Source organism: Galleria mellonella, unplaced genomic scaffold (assembly GCF_026898425.1).
Source record: "Galleria mellonella isolate WM207_F2 unplaced genomic scaffold, CSIRO_AGI_GalMel_v1 utg139, whole genome shotgun sequence".
In the NCBI taxonomy this organism is placed as follows: domain Eukaryota; kingdom Metazoa; phylum Arthropoda; class Insecta; order Lepidoptera; family Pyralidae; genus Galleria; species Galleria mellonella.
In genome coordinates, this window is record NW_026441995.1 from 6,782,365 (window position 1) to 6,804,585 (window position 22,221).

A 22,221-nucleotide genomic window follows, 5' to 3' on the forward strand; every position below is an offset into this window, starting at 1 on the left:
GCAAAGGGCAGAGGCAAGTAAAGGAACTTAAGGATGGGTAGCAGCGCCCCTCTTAGAATATCACCAAAGCCTAGCCTAAGAGAGCCTAACTGCGGTTGCCAACCCGTCTGTCAACTACTGGCAAAACCCCCTAGGAGGAGGCTTAGGTTAAGCAGTGGATAGTTAAAAGCTGATGATGATAATAAATTTAATAATAATCTTAATTTTTTAACTAAATAAAACCTTTTTCATTATATTATAAAACATATTTTTAATATTTATAAGGATCACTATGACAGCAAGAGTATGTACATCTCTAAACATTTCAATGGCAATAATATTTTAATAAACATGTTTTTAAATTAGGAATCATTATTGTAAGTTTCATGATTGGTCCCTCGATGTAGTTGCATACGTCTTCGTGCCTTTCTCAGTTCATCAGTTGTTTTAGTAATTTGTGCTTCCAGTAATTCTTTTTTCTGTCTTAACTGTCCTACCTGTAATGATATTGTTATAAATTGTTCATAATACGTGACTAATAACCATTAGTATTTCAAGTGTTTATGGCTTTTAGTGACCGCATAGCATACCACCGAAAGAAAAACTTGGCAAGTTTTTGCCAAGTTTACAAAAAAAAATTAACATTACAAAGAAGATAAATTTTACATAATTAGAAATTATATATTACTTAATTTATATATATGTAACTAAAAGTTTTTTTTATGAATATAATATATTTTTTTATAAATTAATCTTACATTATAAAAAAATCACGAGTTTAAAATAATATAAAAAAAAAACTTAAAAAGTGGCCTAATCCTGTTTATTTAATATATATAATAAAATATATATATATATATATATATATATATATATATATATATATATATATATATATATATATATATATATATATATATATATATATATATATATATATATATTAGTTATGTAAATATATATAATATAATAATCTTTTTCTTTACAAAATATTCCATTTCATTATCACATGAAATAGAAATACTCACCTTTTATTTAATGAAAATATGCACTTAGAAAATAGGTACGCGGACATCTACAACTTCAATGTCAGACTAATAAAATGTATAAAATATGTACGTTTGCTTATGGCATTTATAGTTCCCCAAGTTGTCACAACGTCAATCTACTATACTTATTTACTAGAGTACCACTGTAATCCCATATTATCGATAAAATAATAATGATAAATAAAAATATAGTATAACGAAAATGGATGCGCATCGATTTATTATAAATGAAATAAAAAATATAAAAAATCTCTTAAACCCATGTGTATGCATGAGACAAGTGGATTTAACATATAACAAGAAAGTGAAATATAATTATTCACAGAATGAGTTAATCAAGAGCGTTTAACAATTGTTGTCATTATGGTGAACGTAACTGTCAATAATAAAGACATAAAAAGTATATAAAATTACTTCAATTACTGGTTCTAAAGCTAAGATCAAGAGAAACGAGATTATAGACTTTTTTATGGAACTCAGAATAGCAAAAAGCTGACAGCCTACCTGATGTGTAGCAGTAAACGTCGTCTATAGACATGAACAAGACCATGGACATCAAAGAATACCTTGTGATAACTATAATAGATTTACGAAGAATATAGTATATAACCGAGCCAATTTAAATAGAAGTTTAAACCCCAGAGCTCATGCATTAAAGCAAAAGTCACGTCGCCAATAAATTACACAGTTTGTAATATCAGTAATAATACGAAATTACGATCTATACCTCGTCTGTGGCATTCTGGAAGTCACGCAACAGGTCCTTTCTCGTTAGCAGACCCGCTTTCATTCGTTCTGCCTCCAGCGACCAACGTAGTCTGTCGCGATGACTCTATACAATAGGTAAAAGAGTATTTTTATTTTATTATTTCTTAAAGAATTCCAAGGAATTGCAGTGTTTATTGGCAAACATACTAGTGAGTAAAAAAATTGTGATTATTTTTCAATTTTTGTTTTTGGGATGTGTTTAGTTTTAAAGGAAGCTATAAGTTTTTTTTAATAGTAATGTATCTGCGTAATAAACGCTAAGGTCAAATAATGAATTAGGTTTACCTTATTTAAGCGTTGATTGTTTGTAGAATATATATCGATTCTCATTTTTACTAGTATTTATAATCATCATATAATATGTGGAGTGTAAAGAATAGTATATCGCACATTGTAATAAAGTAAGTACTTCATAACAATGTGCTAAAAAACTATGTGTTACTTTTAGTTGCTTTCATATTAATGAATTTGATAAGTATCACGTTAACATACACACAACTGCACTTGCATTACTATCTGCACTTTGCTAAGTGGTATCTAAGTGTTTGTTTTCATACATACTTTTTTATTTTATATTTATTTTTCAGTAATAAATTATATTTATAATCATCTTCTAATATCTACATATGTACTCGTATATAAAAATATAAAGGTATTATTGATTACTGCTCCGACTTCACATAGGTAGATGGAACTTTTGAAAAGAATATAGCCGCTGATAATGTAGGTTTCTATAGATGAAAAATGTTTGAAATGAATAAAATAGTTTTTGCGTTTATCGATTACAAATAAATCTTTCGTCTTTATTGTACATTTTAGAGCGTCAAATAACAAACATAAAGCTAATACATTGTTAGCGAGTAACATGGGTTACCTATATAAAAAATAAAACGGTGTGGTGGGTCGTTAATATTGAATAAATACATTGAGCGATTGATCCTAATTTAAGGAAGTGAAACAATCTGACACATTGCCATAGTACCGGTCCCCTGACAACTTTGGGACCCTCATCCATTTCCCAACGTAAATGGAAAGGATATATCGTGTGTCCATCAAGTGAAATGAAATCTGTTAAAGGGAGATCCTGTATATCTAATTTCAAATGCATACACAATGTATAGCCTATCTAAGAATACAAAGTATATTATACATCTATGTGTAAGAAAAGTTAGTTCTATCCACTATTACTGTATTAAAATTTTATTATTATTTATTGCATATTGTGTTGGTATTGCCACAAATAAATAATATTAAATAACACCTTGGGGAAAGTTATTAACTTCATTTATTTATTCATGAATTCATCATAAATTGTCATATTTGGCTATCATTATAATTTTTTTTAATAATAATAATGCTTACAACTAGCAGTTATATGTATTTTTCACCTTCTAAATATCCTTACTAATATGTGATTAGTAAGGATAATCAGAAGTAACAATTTATTTTTCCTTTGGAAATAGAAGGGCAAAAATAAAATATGGAATAAGAGGCGGACTTAATACTAGTAGTAGGGGGAATGGGATTGTTAGCAATGGAGTTTGACAGCCCCATTGCTAGCAATATGCCTTATTAGGTTGACTTCCAAGTGGTTCCCATTGGAAACCATCGTGAACAATTTTTGTTGAATTCGTCACTCGTACTTCATCTTCACCTATCATCCTTCACTGGTGTGCCGCCGGTGTATATCAATATCTATCATCCATAAAAAAAATAGTAGCATTCTCTATCACTCACTCTATCGGATGAACAGTGAATCACGAAAGCGGTACTTCATTATAGGAATAGGCAAAAAAATAACAACTAATATATATATATATATATATATATATATATATATATATATATATATATATATATATATATATATATATATATATATATATATATATATATAAAATAAAAGACGATGATTAGCTACTTATCCGAAATATAAAAAAGAAATATTACCTTCACTTGTGCAAGGTCTTCTCTAGCTCTTAGAAACTCTATTTCGGCATCACCGAGATCACATTCAGTGGTATCAATTACTTCATCCGTGTGATTCATTTTTTCCCTTATATGAGCCAAGATTTGATTATGCTCTGTACATTTTACACGATTCTTTATCAATTCGTCTTCACGCTCTGAAAGGAAAACAGTAATTTATTTAGTTTTATATTTTATGCTACAATGATGATAAAAAAACACATTTTCGACGTCCTATTTTATTTTTATGGACGTAACAGCGCTCGAGGCGTTGAGTGCGGGTTGCCAATCTTACTATAAGCTCTTTTTGAAGAATTCCTAATCTCTAAGCCTGTGTATTACTTGTTTTAGGCCTCAGGCAATAAAATCACAGGCAGTGAATATAGTTTGTCCGACTGTAAACAATACCCTGGGGTCTTTGGCATTTAGACTGTGGTATGAATCGCCCATTAAAACTAATCCTCTTGCCACAAGAGTTAAACATGCAATAGACTAGCATTCGATACATGTTTAAATATCTTACTAAAAACCGAGTCCATCATCTGTTTATGTCTATCTTATAAAAAATATAATTATATATTTTATTACAATAATTTATAGATTTTAGTCTTGAAATTTATAAATAAACATTATTACGCTAACTGAATAATAATTGATCATTTAGAGTTTCGTTAAATTTTATTTAAATAGACTACGTATTAAATTATTGTTGTGGTAAGACCAAATATTAAAATATTTTAAATAAAATATATAAATATTTAAAATAATTAAATAAAATAAACAACATACTGCAATAAAATTAAATATAATAATATTACAGTATATTAGAATACATTTCTCTCCATCGGTCTCAGCTCAAATGGCTTCCCGTTTGTCAATGCCGATATCTTAGAACTCTTTGCACCCTCTACTCTTCTTCGCAACCCGCAATCTTCTAATTACCTACTTAAGCAGCAAGTTCTAGCACGTTTTTTAAACTCACGATCGTAACATACGTTCCTGTGTTATTTTCTATCTATTTTCTCTCACCGTACTAGTTTAATATCAAATTTTTTTATCTTATATGTGTAAGTGTATTTGCTATGTACCTGTATATATTTGTTTATATATAAAAATTTTAGTATGTATGTATAGCAATTATTATCAGTACCCTATTCGAATATTCTGACACTTCCCTAAGGTTGACTGTGGAGAGAAGGATTTTAGCATTAAATCCACCATGTATGTATTAATAAATAAATAAGTAACGGTTGACACATTGTATTTCAACATACTGTAATACTGTGGATATTATTAATACTCTTGCTAATTTGATGATGATGTGATTTTTCAATTAGGAAAAGAAATATTTGTAACTTCCACATATTTATATATAGGGATTTGTCGCCCTATAGGTTATTCTAATACGATGTGAAATGTCTTGGTACTTTATTTAGATGGTATCGATTTATATAAAAAATATAACGGTGCAGATATCTGCAATATAAAAACTCCATAAACGACTGTACAAGTCGTGTTTCATCGAACATTCGTAGGTATACGTCTAATAATAATATTGTAACATTGGGTTTATTGACTTTGCTCCTAAAACAATCCACGAAAATAAATACATCGTTATTAAACGTCAGATCCTTGTTTGTGTAGGAAATTCAATAAAGATAGGAATTATTCATGGGGCGGATTACGGTTTGCCAGCAGCGATATTGTTTATGTAATGGGGTGCTTTAATAATTTACGAATACCATATCATGGTACATATAGTACGATATTATCATTACGATACAATATGAGAACAAAATTATGCAAATTAATGGAGATGGATTCAAAAACTTTTTTAAAGAACATATTATACTTTATATGTGATCAGAAAAAAAGAATACACACATAATATAAACATTTTACTTTTTTTCAATCAATTTATAAGAGATGGAATTATTAAAACAATAAAAATAACATAAGATGGCTAGTATTTGTCATTTGCGTGAACTGTGTATTTTTTTAAATATCAAAAAGGTCTATATTATTGTATTTATAAAATTGTACGATATCGTGCCGTATACAGTAAATTACAAGTAAAGCGTAAGCATCTAATGGATATGAGATTTTTCAAAATTTTGAATAATTTATATCAGTAACTTGAAATATACTTATAATATTAGATATAGTGTAGTACTAAGAAATAGAAAAGTAATAAAATTCCGTCTTATAACGAGAACAATCATAAACTCAAAAATAACTTGATCTTAGACTATAGTTAAACTAGGTATACGAGATATTATCTTCAGATCATTAATAATCCATGATTTAGTAATAAACTTTGTTACTGTATTAAGGATTGTTATGGCCTATATTAATTTCAAGTACTAACTCTGGTTGTTATTTTCAAATAAAAACACAATAGCTATTGTATTTTCATATACATATAACTAATTAATTGTACAAAATGGTTGTAGATAATAAAAACTAGTTTTGAAAAGTTAGACACTCACCTTCGATTTTGGTCATAAAATTTTGACGATCTATGGAGAGTTGTTCGTAGTGAGCGACGTAAAGTCCCGGACCGAGCATTTCCAATTTCCTCACAATCGCTTCTAATTCTACGACAGCGTTTCTCACTCTGATATATCGGAGACATAAAGCAGAGGATTGTTCGCTTTTACGTCTTTGCAGGGTCAAGAACCGTTCCACTGTCTGGACAAAATGTGACATTTGTGATGACATATTATATTTTCCAAACTACCATGAATTAAATAAAGATGTTTTTAAATACATATATACTGCACTTTTATCTAGAAATATAGCAAAGTTTATTTATAATCAAGTTGATATTATTAATATTTGTTAGAGTATAGTGCTGAGATAGACAGACGGGGTGACTGACAAAATCACATCATAAGAACTTTCTACTATTTTAATACAAAATTATAACAATGCAATATTTCCAACTTAATTTTTTGTAAAATATTTTTATTAGGTATTTAGAAATTTACACAAAAAAATACTAAAGTATTTAAATCATATTCCAAAAATTATTGAGTGACTGAAAACTTGAAACCGGGAAGAAGTCGAATCCACATCCAAAGAAATAGTAGCTCAACTGGTAAGAGCATTGGCTCCGGCGTGATGTAGAAGTTGCGGATTCAATCTCGCCTGCTTCTAGTTTTTCTGACACTCAATAATTATTGGAAAATATTATTTTCATATTTTAATTATATTTTATAAATTTTTTATATTCATTTTTATTATACTCTTCGTAACAATAAACTAAGCAAACACAGATATTACACAATTGAGGAAGGACGAAGGGTGAATTTTTTGGATATATATATATATATATATATATATATATATAACCTGTTGACTAAGTGCCTGGGTAATTTTAATAAGTAGTGATAATATAAAATAAATATCATAGCACTAATCTATTAAACACCAAATATAGCCGAAAAAATGCCCTTTTTATTTCAGAACTTTAATATGCAAGTTAGAAAATAATGTTATTATAATAAACGATAAACAATAATATAGATTCTTAAAAGAAATAAGATAAAATTTTGACGAGAAAACAAACACAGCTATGTATAAAATTAGTAATTTTAAAAAGTACTACTGTTAATTACTTAACTTCAGAACATTTTAATGGAACGTGTCATCAATTCTCATCAATCAAATCGAGTAACTTCTTTGTTGAGATTTTAGTATAGAAATAACAAAATATAATTATTTATATAAATAACTTTCTTATAGGCTTATAATTAATAAGTTAGAAATAATTAAAAATAAAGATATCCCAATATGAAATGTTAGATGTGATTTAAAAAAATGGCAAAAATTTCTAATATGATAGAAAAATACCTACTAATTGCTTAAAACTTTTCCACAAAAAACGTCTATTCATTTTTGTTAACTTATACGAGACCAACAACTTACGAGGTACTTAACCTTATTAATAAATATGCCGTAACAAATACACATACAATAAAAAAAAATCCATATGCCATATAGAAATCTTTTTTTCAAACAAACAATTATTTGATGGACTTCGAGTGTGATAACTATGTTTAAATGGACGAAAATATTTTATTGATCTCTTTTAATAAAAATACAGTTACATAAAAATATACATACATACATACATATCTGACACGTCTGTTTTTTGTGTACATAAGAATATGTACACAAAAATATAATTACAAGAAATAAGCTGCTGCATACTTTAAAATATCTCAGATCTACCTTATCAGTAATCGGCTTCCCTTTTTTTGAATAAATAAGTCCAGTACCAGTGGACCTTTCCAAATGCTGAAGATCATCGAATTTCTTTTCCGCAATTCGCAATCTGTCCTCGTACTGTATTTCCACTGCACGCATTTTAGACTTTATCTATAGCAGAAAATATTCTCATTCCATTTATTTCATCTTAAATTTACACAATACTCGTTTATACACTTACCCCCTTATTCATAAAAACTAAAACCTAAAAATTTACTTCAACTTATACACTTTAGTGGTTGGAGGAGGAACCATCCACATGAGCGGGGGAAAGGGATTGTTAGTAATAGGGACCATTTTTAGCCCATTGTTAGCAATACACCCTATCAGTTCGACCTCCACACGATTTCCCTGGAAACCATTGTTGTTAATTATAGTGGAATTCGTCATGATAGGCTAATTGACCTGTTTTCATTGTCACCTATTATCCCTCACTCGTGCCCCGCTAGCGTATACTGATAGCGTAGGTGCGGCTACCATTCCATTAAAAAAAAAACTATTATACTTTTGTCACTTTGTTTTGTCATTTTCTCTCAAATTCGGAATTCGGTTTAAAAGAAAGAAACAAAACATTTCAATAGCTAAAATAGGTTTGAGAGATTTGACGTTTTTATGAACAAGGTGGTTAGTTTTTATACGTGTGACCAGTATCTGATAATTAATAAAGATGAAAGTAGTCTATGTCCTTCTTCCTCTCAAATAATACATGTATATATTTTGATATATGTATATATATTATACGAGCCTTACTTGCGGGTACTTATTGTTTCGTTTTATTATAATAAAATTGTTATTTGTTTCCCGTGGCGTTTCCACGCGAATCATTATATAGAGTATCAAGTATGTTAATTAAAATATTAAATACTCCACAATATTAATTTTTTTATATAATGCTTAATATAATAATAATAAAATTTATAATATGATTATATTATACAGAAAACTCTAAACATAATCATATTTCATAAATACCTACTAGTGCGAAGGAAATTTACTATAATATCTCACATCAGCAATTTCCCTTTCTTCTTTCATTTTCAGTTCTTCGTAAGAAAATAATTTTTGTTGATATTTATCTTCCAAGTCCACAGCACCTTCTAATGGCTTCAAAACATGTTCCAGTTTTCTTTTTCTAAGAAATAAAAGTACAAAATTAAAAAAAAAAAACAAACTTCTCTAGTTGCTACCAAATTTATTCTCATGACTAGGAAATATTTATTTATCAATTTAAAATATTAATTGTGCTTACAAATGATATAATAAGCCGTTAAAAGGAGACACGTTTACACAAAAATATACACAAACTAACTTTCACGTTCAACTATCTGTACGCATTACTTTATATACCAAATTGGGATACACTTCATTTATTGAGATAAATAGAAAACATGTATATACATGTTTGGTATATTTATATTTATAATTGAGACGTTAAGGCACTAAAATAAAATAAAATATCTTGTATAAAAAGTACGTGACTAATAAAATATAGTAGATAACATTACGTTTTCATTCAATTTTATACTTTTATTAATTCGTATACAATTCAATATTGAGAAACGACAATATATTAAAAATCAAACGAATATAGAACATAATTCGATAAGCTTTCAAATTATTAACAGATGCGAGAAATGTGAAATTGGCTCTTCAACTGTAAACATGAAAAAAATTTTCAGCATCTCTATCTGCAAAAAAATCAGCTCTACGGAGCGAGATTCACGTCGCTATTTTTAAGTTGTTGTTGATTATTATGCTTGTACTTCTTTACTATAGATTACTTAGAAGTGACGGGAAAATAAAAACAAATTGTAGTGACCTATAACGGTTAACGTTGTCTTTTCAACAAATTATTTATTTGTGAATGTTTTATACTCATTACTCTTCTGTAACATAATAATTTATCACATATGTGCGTTTGTTAATACCTATATAATGTAGAATCTAAATTGTCTATTTATAATATATTATATTTTAGCCACTAATGATTTATTATATAACTAGCGGCCCGTCCCGGCGTCGCACGGGTGGACATTTTTACATTTTAAAAAGTGGCCATTAAGGCTGCAGACGCGACGGAATCTTAAAAATGGTGTAACTTCTCCCGTTTTCCCAACATTTCCCTTCACTGCTTTGCTCCTATTGATCTTAGCGTGATGAAAAGTATACTATAACCTGCCCAGGAATATGAAGAAGAACTGTACCATGTTTCGTTAAAATCCGTCGAGTAGTCTTTGTTTCTATCACGAACATACAGACAGACAGACAAAAATTTTACTGATTGCATTTTTGGCATCAGTATCGATCACTAATCACCCCCTGATAGTTATTTTGGAAATATATTTCATGTACAGAATTGACCTCTCTACAGATTTATTATAAGAATAGATATGATATATATATACAGTGAGTGTAAAAAGTATTCGTACACCTAGGGTTATAATAAAAAAAATACGAATTTGATAGACTTTCCTCTATTTATTTAATTTAAATCAATACTGTTAAATATTTTAACATTCCCGCACTTTGTTTATGATAATTTTTGTTTTTTAAAAAAAAAATTATACAACTTAAAAATATTTTTACGTTAACTAAGCAAATAATGACAAACAAAAAGTATTCGTACATTCATTCTTTTTTAAATGAAATTCTGTATAAATCATTTATTCAATCGAATTTTTCATATGCCTACAATGCCAAGGTCATTTTTAATACGTAGGTATAGATATTAGACGTTTTAGTTGCACTCGTGACAAGTATAGACGTGTTTAGTTACAAAAATGGGTCGTAAAGCAAAAGAAACGAGTGAAGAGGAGAGAATAATAATTATTAATTTGCATAATCAATGCAAATCATTATGTGAAATTGCAAAATTTGTCAATAGACCACGTTCAACCGTACAGACTATAATTGATCGGTTTTCTATTACTAAAACACTAAAAAACAAACCCAGAGGTGGGGCGTCCATCAAAAATCACGCCTCGATTGGATCGGAAAATTTTAAATTGTGTAAAAAAAAATCCAAAAATTAGTGCCCCTCGAGTGTTACAAGAAATTAATAATATCAATGATTGCCATATTTCTGTCAGTACCGTTCGGAACGTATTACGTAGTAACGATTATCATGGAAGAACTGCGCGTAAAAAGTATTGGGTAAATGATATTAATAGAAAAAAAGATTAGAATTCGCAAAAAAATATATTAATGAAAAAAAAAACATTTTTGGCAAACTGTTATTTACTCAGATGAATCGAAATATAATATTTTCAAATCGGATGGACATCATATGGTATGGAGAAAACCTAATATGGAATATAAGAAATAAAATTTATGTCCAACGGTAAAACACGGTGGTGGGTCAGTATTTGTATGGGGTTGCATGAGTGCTTTTGGGGTGGGAAAACTTGCATTTATTGATGGAATTAGGGATCACAAAACGTATATTAATATTTTAAAAGAGAATCTTCTCTCTAGTGCAGCTCAAATGGGTTTTAACAATAATTGGATATTTTTACAAGATAATGACCCTAAACATAAAGCATGGAATACTAAAACATGGATCCTGTTTAACGCTCCAAAATACCTAGAGATTCCTCTTTAATCACCTGATATTAATATTATAGAGCATGTGTGGGATTATCTCGATAGTAAAATTCGAAATCGACCAATTTCGAGTAAAGAAACACTAAAAGTTGCACTTCGCGAAGAATGGGCATTGATACCGTCTTCTTATATTTTCAAACTAGTTGATTCGATGCCGCAGAGACTCCAAGCTATCATCAATGCTAACGGTGGTCCAACAAAGTATTAATATTTTTTTAATATTCATTTACTTACAAATTTTATAAGTGTACGAATACTTTTTGTTTGTCATCATTTGCTTAGTTAACGTAAAAATATTTTTATGTTGTATAATTTTGTTTTTAAAAAACAAAAATTATCATAAACAAAGTGCGGGATTGTTAAAATATTTAATAGTATTGATTTAAATTAGATAAATAAAAGAAAGTCTATCAAATTCGTATTTTTTTTATTACAACCCTAGGTGTACGAATACTTTCTACACTCACTGTATATGATATACGATAACACAGTATATTTCGAACAATTCAATGTCAAAGCGCACTTACATCAGTTTTTTTTACATACCTAAATATGCATCTGTATAGTGTATATTTACTAATATATTAATAATAGTTATAAATATGAAAAAGAGTTACTCGTACTCAAGTGCCATTAATGTCCCAAATTATTGTCATTAAATTTAGAATACAATTTAGAGATACAAATAGAGTGGTTGCTTTATATTTTGTATATATTGTTATGTGATATATTTAAATTCTGGACCAACTATAAAAATTACTTTGTAACCTATATGATTTAATACCTATTTATTGTGCAAGTAAAATAAATAATCAATACCTGTAATATTCCGCTAATCTCCGATGAAGAATATTATTTTTCATTTGCAGTTGATTCCTGTCGAATGTAAGGTCCCTGTAGGCTTGTATATACTCTTCTCGGTTGATCGTCACAGCCGCTGTGCCGACTCTACGACCTATATGTCCTACAGCTACTTCTTGATCTTTTTCTTCTGGATCACTCACTAATAGATTAAAATTTACAGAATCAATTGAAGCAACAATTTCAGAGTACATATAATTATTTCTTTCTATTTTATGCACATACATTTTGTCGGTAACAATGATAAACAGTATTTTTAAGGAATTTGAAATGCCAAACAAACTGACGGTCCATCTGATGAAGTGGTAAGCTTATAGACATGAATAGTAGAACCGTTAACATCACAGAGTATCATTACAAAAAGAGACTGTTACGCTTTTCGTACTCTTCAGACGTTGTCGTTCCTAAGAACTAAGGTGTACTATTCGTATTAAACCGCTCGTATTATACTTAAAGTGTTAAATTGACAAGAATTCCATTTACTTTCAATATAAATTACATTTTAAATTAATTTAAGTACTTTTTTTTACTTTAGATTTTTAACTTTTTAACTTAGAATGCCAAACAAGCTGATGGCCCACCTAATGAAAAGTGATAACCGTCGCCTATAGACATGAGCAGTACCATGGACATAACAGAGTATACTATTTCGCTCTTTGATATCCTTCATGAGTTGCCATTCCTGAGAACTCAAGTGTTATTCCTCTGTACCCTGTAAATTCACGCTATATCCCACCCTTCAAACCGAAACACAGCCATGAAAACACAACTGCTTCACGGTTGAAACACGAATGGGACAGAGGTACCCAAGCAAACGACTTTTGTACAAAGTCTCCCTCTGGTGACTTACTTATTTTTTATCAAAGAATCATACAACCAAGTTTTATCTGCATGTTACTTAACCTAATATTACATTTCCTACTTAACGCACTCTAATAGGGAAGTGGCATCCCTAATTCGTTTTAATTATCTTGAAAGTAGGGTAAGCTCTAAAAATAGACGTCTTGGTGGCGCCTGTCATAGCGTCTTGAAGTTATGATTCACTATGTTAAGAGACACATACCATAAGACTGCCAACTTATGAATTGTTTGTTAATTTTCAAATACGAAATTTGAAACTAAACATTAGTAATAATAATATAATGAATACACTCAATCTACAGTATACATGTCTGTACTTATTTTCATTTATTCTATTAAATAAACTAAATATAAACATGTGTGATTTATAAATAGATAGAAAGAAACTGTAAGACTATTGTAGAATGAATAGTGGAATTAAAAAAAAAAGAAATTAATAAATTTGCCATTCTAAATCTCGGAAAAGATCTCGAAAAATGAAGTCAATGCGATAATAGATATGAAGTTAGAAAGAATTTGTAAAGCGTACGAGCAAATAAAAAAATACTTATATAAACAGTAATAGCAAATAGTCCATCCTTATCTGATCCATATCCTAAGAAGAGAATCGTTATAAGAGGATATTGACCAATTGTGTAATGTGAATGGGGTGTAGTGATGTTGATCTATTAATTTTTGAATAACAATATATGACAATAAATCACATATATACATTTAATATATTTATTACTTACCATCAGAATCGCTCGAGAGATCCTCATTATCATCCTTGCTTTCAGTACTCGATTTAAAATCCTTTTTACCTTTCTTTCTACCTGTTTTCTACAATATAAACATATTATAAATGAAAATAGTGATACTGTTCCGTACAAATTCCGAATCGGCGAATATATCGTGTTACTATCGTATTTCATACATACTTACACCAAAAATATACATTATTTAGTTTTCCCAGCCCACTTTGTAAGACATTTTGTGCAAAGACAGGTATACAAATAATATGACCACCATATGAGTACAATCATTTTCAATAATACAGTCGTACCAATTGCATGGTTTCTAATATAAGATACTCAGTACTATGGGAAAATAGACAACGAACATCATGCAGCATAACTCTAATCGTAATAAAGATAAAACCTTAAATGTAGTTTGTAGAGATGGTAAAAAAATAAAAGCAAAAGTATAATAGGTAGCTCCCCGCAACATACAATTATAGAAAGCTCCAAGCCCCAAGGGTATCGTGCTGCGACAGTCAACTGTGGCATGACTTCGCATGTCACGTAAGGATCATTAATTAAATTGTAGGGTGGATTACATTAGGCATACCTTAGACTCGGCCATATCGCGTGATCTCCTTGAATCACCGACTTTTATTGATCTGACAACTGAAATTATTTTATTCCATTATCTGTTCACCACAACATGCAAAATAGCGGAACGGTTGTCATAGTAACTAATAAACAAGTATTGAACGCTTGCATTTTTTCTTTTTACAGTTATCTTTTGACAAGCAAGGAGGTTATTATTTTTCTATTTTAAAAAATTTAGTAAACGTTGACAGCTATAATCCCAGATATGTTGATTGATGCTGATGAGATGCATTTTTTTATATTGAAGATATCTTAAAGAGATTGTTAGTAATTATGACTTACAGCGCAATTACAAGTAATCTTTATATTAATACGTGAAGCAAAAAGTTTGTACCTCTTTTTACGAATATTGCGTGGACGAAGCAGTAAGAAATTTCACATACTTATAGAGAAGGAGTACAGAATATTAATATATTTTTTAAGATTATTCATAAAAAAATACAATAAATTAATAAAAAAATCATTACACATTATGTGCGTCAAATACGTATTAGTGACCATGTATTTGATACACACATGCATATATACTCTTTTGTTTATTGCTTAAGTCTGTAGTCAAATTAAAGATTACAGTCTTAGGGTTAAATTGAGAATAATATTGTTTGTCTTTAATATTATTTGTCTATAATCTTACTAAATGTCAAACATAACCAGGAAAAATTCATTTATTACAATATATGTTATGGTCGAATTTTTACCACTGGGCTACCATTTGTATTCTCAATTAGGTCGACTTCCACGCAGTCGCCCTTGGAAACTTAATCACGATGCGATGGGTCAATTGACCTGCTTTCATGCTTGTCTATCATATCTTAATCGTATCCTGCCAGCGTATACCTAGCGAAGGCTGAGTACCATTCCATTTTCCCATTAAAAAAGAAATAGGCGGAATGATTAGCTGCGTAATAGTAAATAAATATTGTGTGTACTTATTTCTTGAGCAACATAAAAAAATATAATTAAAAGATACAAATTTGAAATTCAAACAAAAAAGATTTCGAATATAGGTCATTTTCTCTACCTGCATCGTAGATAAAAGATAGTAACTGCGGTCCTACTTGCATCCTTCCACTTTGGCATCGTTTTTTCTTTCACAGTCAAATCTCTTTTCAATGTTTCATTAATTATTATTTTCATATCATCATCAACATATCAGCCTCTAACTGTCTACTGCTGAACATAAGCCTCCCTCTTGGGGGATTTTGGTAGTAGTTGCCCCACTTGGCAGGCGAATTGGCAACCGCAATTATGTTTTGGAAGTGTTTTAAAACGGACGCTGCTGCCCATCTCTCGCCCTCCCTTATTCGCCTCTTACGACACCCACGGGAAAGGAAGGGGTGGCCTATTCTATGCCAGGCTCACACAGCCTTTATTTTAATTGCCCAAACCCAATTAACATCAAACCATTTTCTTATTTTTACTATAGCTATTAATTAGACCCGTTCAATACGATAGTAACGGCAACAGTTACCACTTACATGAGGAACGTTGTCAGCATATCTGTTATGTCAAATTGCATAAATAAAATAATTAATATATATTTTACAAAATTTCAAATATTAGTCATTGTTAAATACTAATTGGTAGCTTATAGATATATTTTTCTAAAAAAATAATGTTTTTAAAACCGTCTCGTTTTCTGTTTGTTAATGGAATAATAGACAACATTTTTTAGTATTTTTTGTAACAACAAAATGTAGTAGTAGGTATAGTCAGAGATTATTTACTACTGAATTTAAATTATAATAGAGGCGAATTTGGATTCTGTTACACTCTCTATTTCCCAAATACTTTTTTTTTTATTCTAAGGTACCAGTCTTATTGATAGTTCACTACATTTAAATTATTTACACTCGAATGAATAAATAATCAATTAATAATTTATTTACATGTCTGAAATTGGATAATTGACTCAGAAGTCATTTAATATTATAAATGGGAAAGTTTGTGAATTATTTATATTTAGATATTTAACTTAATAACGTTTGAATGGTTTTGAAGAAAAAATTGTAAACAGTTGAATTATGGCTTAAATTGGAAAGTGGAATGCTTTTATCCTAATTTATATAATTGCAAAGTCACAGCTTTAGGTTATATACATAAATAAAGCAGTGAGTGTTAAAAACGTGTCAACATGTGTCAACATTTTGCCAACTAAATTGACTTTTAACTGATTCATTATGATACATATTTTATTAAACATATTACTACATTTATAATATTATATAGTTATATAACCTAAGATAATGTTCAATAAAAAAAAATATTTTTAATACTATAGATGTTGAAAAATGAGCGTATAAACATATAAGAAATATGTCTATTTCATCTGAAAATTACTAATACTACATAAAAAAAATTCTAACAACTTTACTGGTCATCAGAAATAATAAACGATTACTCAACTATTTTGTGCTCAGTGAAAAAGAAACTAGGTGTGAAAAATATAGAACAAACATCATAGTAAAATAATATCACGAAAAGAATTTGTGATTTAACATTTTTATCGTCATTCTTCATGATCCAATATGAACTAAATTAATGACAAAGGGTCCGCGTCTCCTCAAATCTCAAAGGACATCTTTATCTAGAAAATGGGCCCTTCAGATTGATTCTTTCGCGCCTCGGTCTTTTATTTCGACGTTTTTTTTTAGGACACTAACCTTTGTTGACGTTGGCAGTGTCACCACTCGATTCTGGGCAGTTGCCAGCTATTCGACAATGAGTATACAGAAATAACCACCGTCAAAAAGTGAATTTGTTTTTTATGTTCTTGAATGTTAAATCTGCAACTCGGTTACGATACCGACTTTCATTACCGCAATCGAGATGAATGTTTGATTGATTTGTTGCGTTTCGTAGCAGCTGTTATGTATTTAAAATTTATTTTCTTTTGTTTGTTGTTAGATGAGATCGTAACATTGTTGTCTTTGATTTTATTGTCGCCAAAATAGATTTGAACATTACTGATGGTGTGAGTAATGAGTATGATGTATGAATCATTAAAGTAGATGCATAGTTAGTTGCGCAGTATTAAAATGATAATGAGTCTTCATATGACAATAATTAATTTGAACGAGTTCAAAAATACGTTCACAATTTGCCATTCTTTTTGTTTTGAGCGTATGTTATACGATATGTTCACCAATTCTAAATTTATTTTAATGATTCTTCCTGAAATCGATAGGGTTTACTGTTGTTATGAGATCAAAATAATGATAACCTTGTTTTTAAGATAATGTTTTTTTAGTGAGTAAAATCTAAAATGCAAATGAGATGAGATATTGAATATTTTAACTAATACTTATGCACTGTGTTTGTCTCCTGCGCAGTTAAACCCATCTGATAATGAGGTATCCTTACTTATTTCTTCCACTTCCTATGAATGATTATACACCTCACTCTCATTAGCTGTGTAGGTCCCGGCATAGAATAGACCACCCCTTCCTTTCGTAAGAGGCGACTAAGGAAGCTTATGGTCGACAGATGGGCAGCAGCGTCCCTCTTAAAACATGAATACAAACCAAACTGCGGTTGCCAACCCACCTGCCAAGGGTGACAACTACTGGCAAAACCCCTCTTTATGGTGGAGGCTATGTTCAGCAATGGACAGTTAACGGCTGATAAAATACAAAAAAAAAACTTTGCAAGAACTTAGGTCTTTTCTAATTACATCTATTCTTCTAATTTTTACTCTACCTCTGGATTCTTCCTAGTAATCATAGATTCATTTAATAGTGAGTAATATCATACTTTTCACTATTCTATTGAATGTTTTGGTTAATATAATCGTATTTCATGCTATTTATTAAATAATTGTCAGTATTCTAACATAATATCAAGTAACTAATTACCGTATACTAATGAGTAAGTTACGCCATTGGTACTTTCATTCGATTTACGATAAATATAAAATGTTCTATGTTTAAATGACAGAATACTGGCACATGCAAGACAGCTATCACGGAAAACTAGTCTCCAGCGAATGCTGTCTTGTCATTGATCAGCATTTATCTATATATATAAGAAAATTTAGTCAGTATCCAAGGAAGTATAGGAAATATTATATGGTCAGGAATATAATAAATGATTACAGAACTATAATTTTAAGAAATGTATTCATAAAAAAAAAACAGTTATAAATAGGAAGAACATACATCAATACACACGATTATGCAAATTTAAACTGGAATTCGAATAAACACCGCTCTAAGTCCCGTAATTGTTGAAAAGCTACACGGGACAAAATAGCAAACCCTGAATATTTCTGTCTTCTACTTATAGGTATATTATTACATGTTATTGTGGTTTTTGCTTCATTTTATCTAGAAAATAACTTAGTTCGTTTAGAATATCGTTCATTTTTAAATTACAATATACTCGTACAGCATGTTAAGGGCCGTATTCAGGAAAATAAAAATCAAAGTGTCTTTGAAGAGGTCTTCTAAAATGCAATTGAAAATTATAAATGCATTTTTACAGCCTCTTGTATAAAATGTTTGCCTTTGTTATATATTAGATACTTTATTTGTTACCTGTTATATCGGTGATCAGATTTAGAATTGTATATTTATTGTATGAAAGTAAAAAAAATGGCCACTTAAGTAAGCTTTTTTATTTTGATGACAATAGAATTACTATACCTAATGTATATATGAGTTTTCAAGGAAATATGAGTACTTTAGAAATATTACTATATATATTTATTATTATTTCTAATTTTTATTAAGTTTCTATTAGAAATATGACAAATTTAAATTATGCACCGATAAAATATGCATCCCTGTCACCTTTAGTATTTGCAGAATATCTCGTATATTTCTTAGAATTTCATACATTTTTTATTGTAATACAAATAATTTTGAATTTTACAAGTGTAATGTCATTTTTGGTTTTAGGTTCATATATCTAATCTGATAAATGTTAGTAACAACAATTGGTGTAGGCGGCAAAGCTTATTATTTTAATTATAACAATAGATAATATAATAATTATAATAAATTGGTGTTCATTCCAATCACATTTCTGATTCTAATTGTGTCTTTGTCTTACCAAACCCATGATAAAGAAAATCACAATATATCTGAGATATTCATATATATTATGAAATAAATTCAAAAGACCGCAACAACTTTTAAATAGTAATTATGGATTTAAAATTGTAATACTTAATAAAGGACAGAAAACAATTAATAATATTTTCTATTATATACGTAGACACTAATTCTTTGCTAGTGAGCTAGTATTTAGGAAACTAAGTTATTAAAGGTAGTTCTAACATAAACCTTAATAAAAATTTAATAACATAACATTATAAAGTCTTGAATAAATTAAGTAAAAATGTAATGTAATATAGTTAAAAATTAATTTTAGAGTCCCTCCACGATCTAGTCATTACTAGTTTCTAGATAGTAAAAATAAGGCAATATTTACTTTTTCTCCAAAATACATATTAAGTAATGTTTTATTTAACTAAAAGAGTACAATGAAATTTAAATCAGCATATTAAAATTAAAATAACAATGTTATAAATTTCTTTGGTGAAAAGAACGTGGGGGAACTGTTAGAAATTTCTCACCAATTACGAAACTAGCTCGAGCTTACATTATAATAAAACCCATATAAATGTATGACTAGATCTGACACGTGCCATGATGGTATGATTGTAATGTTACAACAGGTTACAACACAAACAGTAACAGACTCGTTTGAAGTTCCCTTTCCTATCACACTACAAGAATTACAGACATCGTTAATCCCATAAGACTGAAATATAGTAGAATTATTCGAAACAGTAGTTCAGATGTTCATAATAACTTTGATCATAAAACAAAACCCACTTTTCTAACTAATAATAAAGTGAGATAAAAAAAAATAGTTTGATTTCATCTGTACTTATAAAATAAGTTCAGAATTTCGAAAATTAAATTAATCATACCGAGAATCGATACCTTATTTGCAATTGCATTATAAAGGATTTCATGTTTGATACGATAAGATATTTGTGTAGAGGTTCATATTTAAAATGATTTAAAAATGATTAAAATACATTCTAATGATTATATATCTCGAAAAATTATAAGTATACAAAATAATGAACCGTCTCTGATAAATTATTACCGCAATACTTGGTCCGTTTACTCGATTATCTATAGAACTACTGCTTTTAATATTTATACTGTAATTATAGCTAATTCATAGATTCATAAAGTTTAAATACTTTCCACATAACATTCAAAGCGAGTAATAAAAAATGTCGCAATAAAGATATTTTCTGTCGCTTATAAGATTAACAAGGCATTAAACATCTGAATAATTATGATCACAACGCAGTGATGTTTTAAAAAGCAACATTTTGTATTGTATTGGAGAAACATCATGGTGTACATCATCATCAATCATTACCAAGTTAAAATCAAAAGAAATCAAGCAATTTAAATATGATGTAATATAAATTAGTATTTGAAAAATTATTATGTAGCGTAATAGAATATTTTTTACTAAAACAATCAGATTATCAACAATAACATCTGTTTTATTACTAAAATTAAAACATTATAAATTAAACCCATCAATGCTACTAAAGTTAAACTGAGTCCAATTTAAGAATTTTAGTAATTAAATTTTAAAATTGAAAATTTGAGAATTATTTTTAAAATTATATGAAAGAAATTATTTAAATCAGGTTACAAATGTCAGAGTTTAATATACTTACCCCTTTCATTAAATTAAGATATGAAAATAATAAACCAGGGCTGTATTAAATTTTAGTATGAAAATGGTCATAATATAAATTGACATGGTAGTATTCGTCCCGTTTTACTCCAATACATTCAAATTGTAAAAGTCTGTTGCTCTTTCAATACATTTTATTAGTTACTTGTAACATTCAGTTTCTGCAGGCTGCTATTCGAAGCAAAGCAAGCGATGTAATATGCGATAAATGTAATTTAATGTTTTTGCGTATAGAATACCACCAATAAATTGATAAACACTAATAATTAAAATTAATACAACGTGATAATAGTAATGAGATACAAATGAATGTTACAAGCAAAAATCGGTACTTGTTTCTTTTTAATACATCAATGGTTTACCAGAATTAGTAATTCAGTCCCAAAGGCAGTCTAAACCCCAAATACCTGCTGCATACAATATATGGAAGACGCGAACATTGTTATAGCTATTGGTCATTTGAGCACTGTTCAGTAAAGACTTGAGGAAAATCCTCCGTAACTTGAGATGTTTGGAGGTGGTCGGCTTGGGCCGTCATCGGCCGATGATTGTCGGTTCATCGGCCATGGCCAATTCGTCAGTAGCTGCTTTGTCCCCTTTCCTTTTTCGCGAATACCATAAGAATGATGCCGCCGCAAACAGATTGATCAGCACAACAAACCATGCCAAGAAGAAACTGATGTGGTAACTGTGAAATAATGAAGATGATATTTTTTGCTACAATTAATACGAATTGAGATAAAAAATATAGA

The 22,221-nt window shown here is 29.2% G+C and overlaps 2 protein-coding genes across 2 annotated transcripts in view; both read right to left on the reverse strand.

Moving 5' to 3' along the window:
- Positions 1 to 341: 341 nt before the first annotated feature.
- Positions 342 to 15,187, reverse strand: LOC113520480 (uncharacterized). Its single transcript, XM_052903496.1, has 9 exons — positions 14,691 to 15,187; positions 14,096 to 14,183; positions 12,459 to 12,642; positions 9,045 to 9,168; positions 8,001 to 8,147; positions 6,254 to 6,455; positions 3,747 to 3,922; positions 1,756 to 1,860; positions 342 to 476 (listed from the first exon to the last, which is right to left on the reverse strand). The coding sequence occupies exons 1-9, from the start codon at positions 14,703 to 14,705 to the stop codon at positions 342 to 344; spliced, it is 1,176 nt and encodes a 391-aa protein (XP_052759456.1). The 5' UTR covers positions 14,706 to 15,187.
- Positions 15,188 to 18,835: 3,648 nt separating this feature from the next.
- The window catches only part of LOC113522118 (uncharacterized), a 50,573-nt gene continuing 47,187 nt past the window's right edge, over positions 18,836 to 22,221 (reverse strand). The window contains exon 7 of the mRNA XM_026907795.3: positions 18,836 to 22,157. Coding sequence (XP_026763596.1) covers positions 22,004 to 22,157 — 154 coding nt within the window. The 3' untranslated portion in view covers positions 18,836 to 22,003. The remainder of the gene's footprint in view (positions 22,158 to 22,221) is intronic.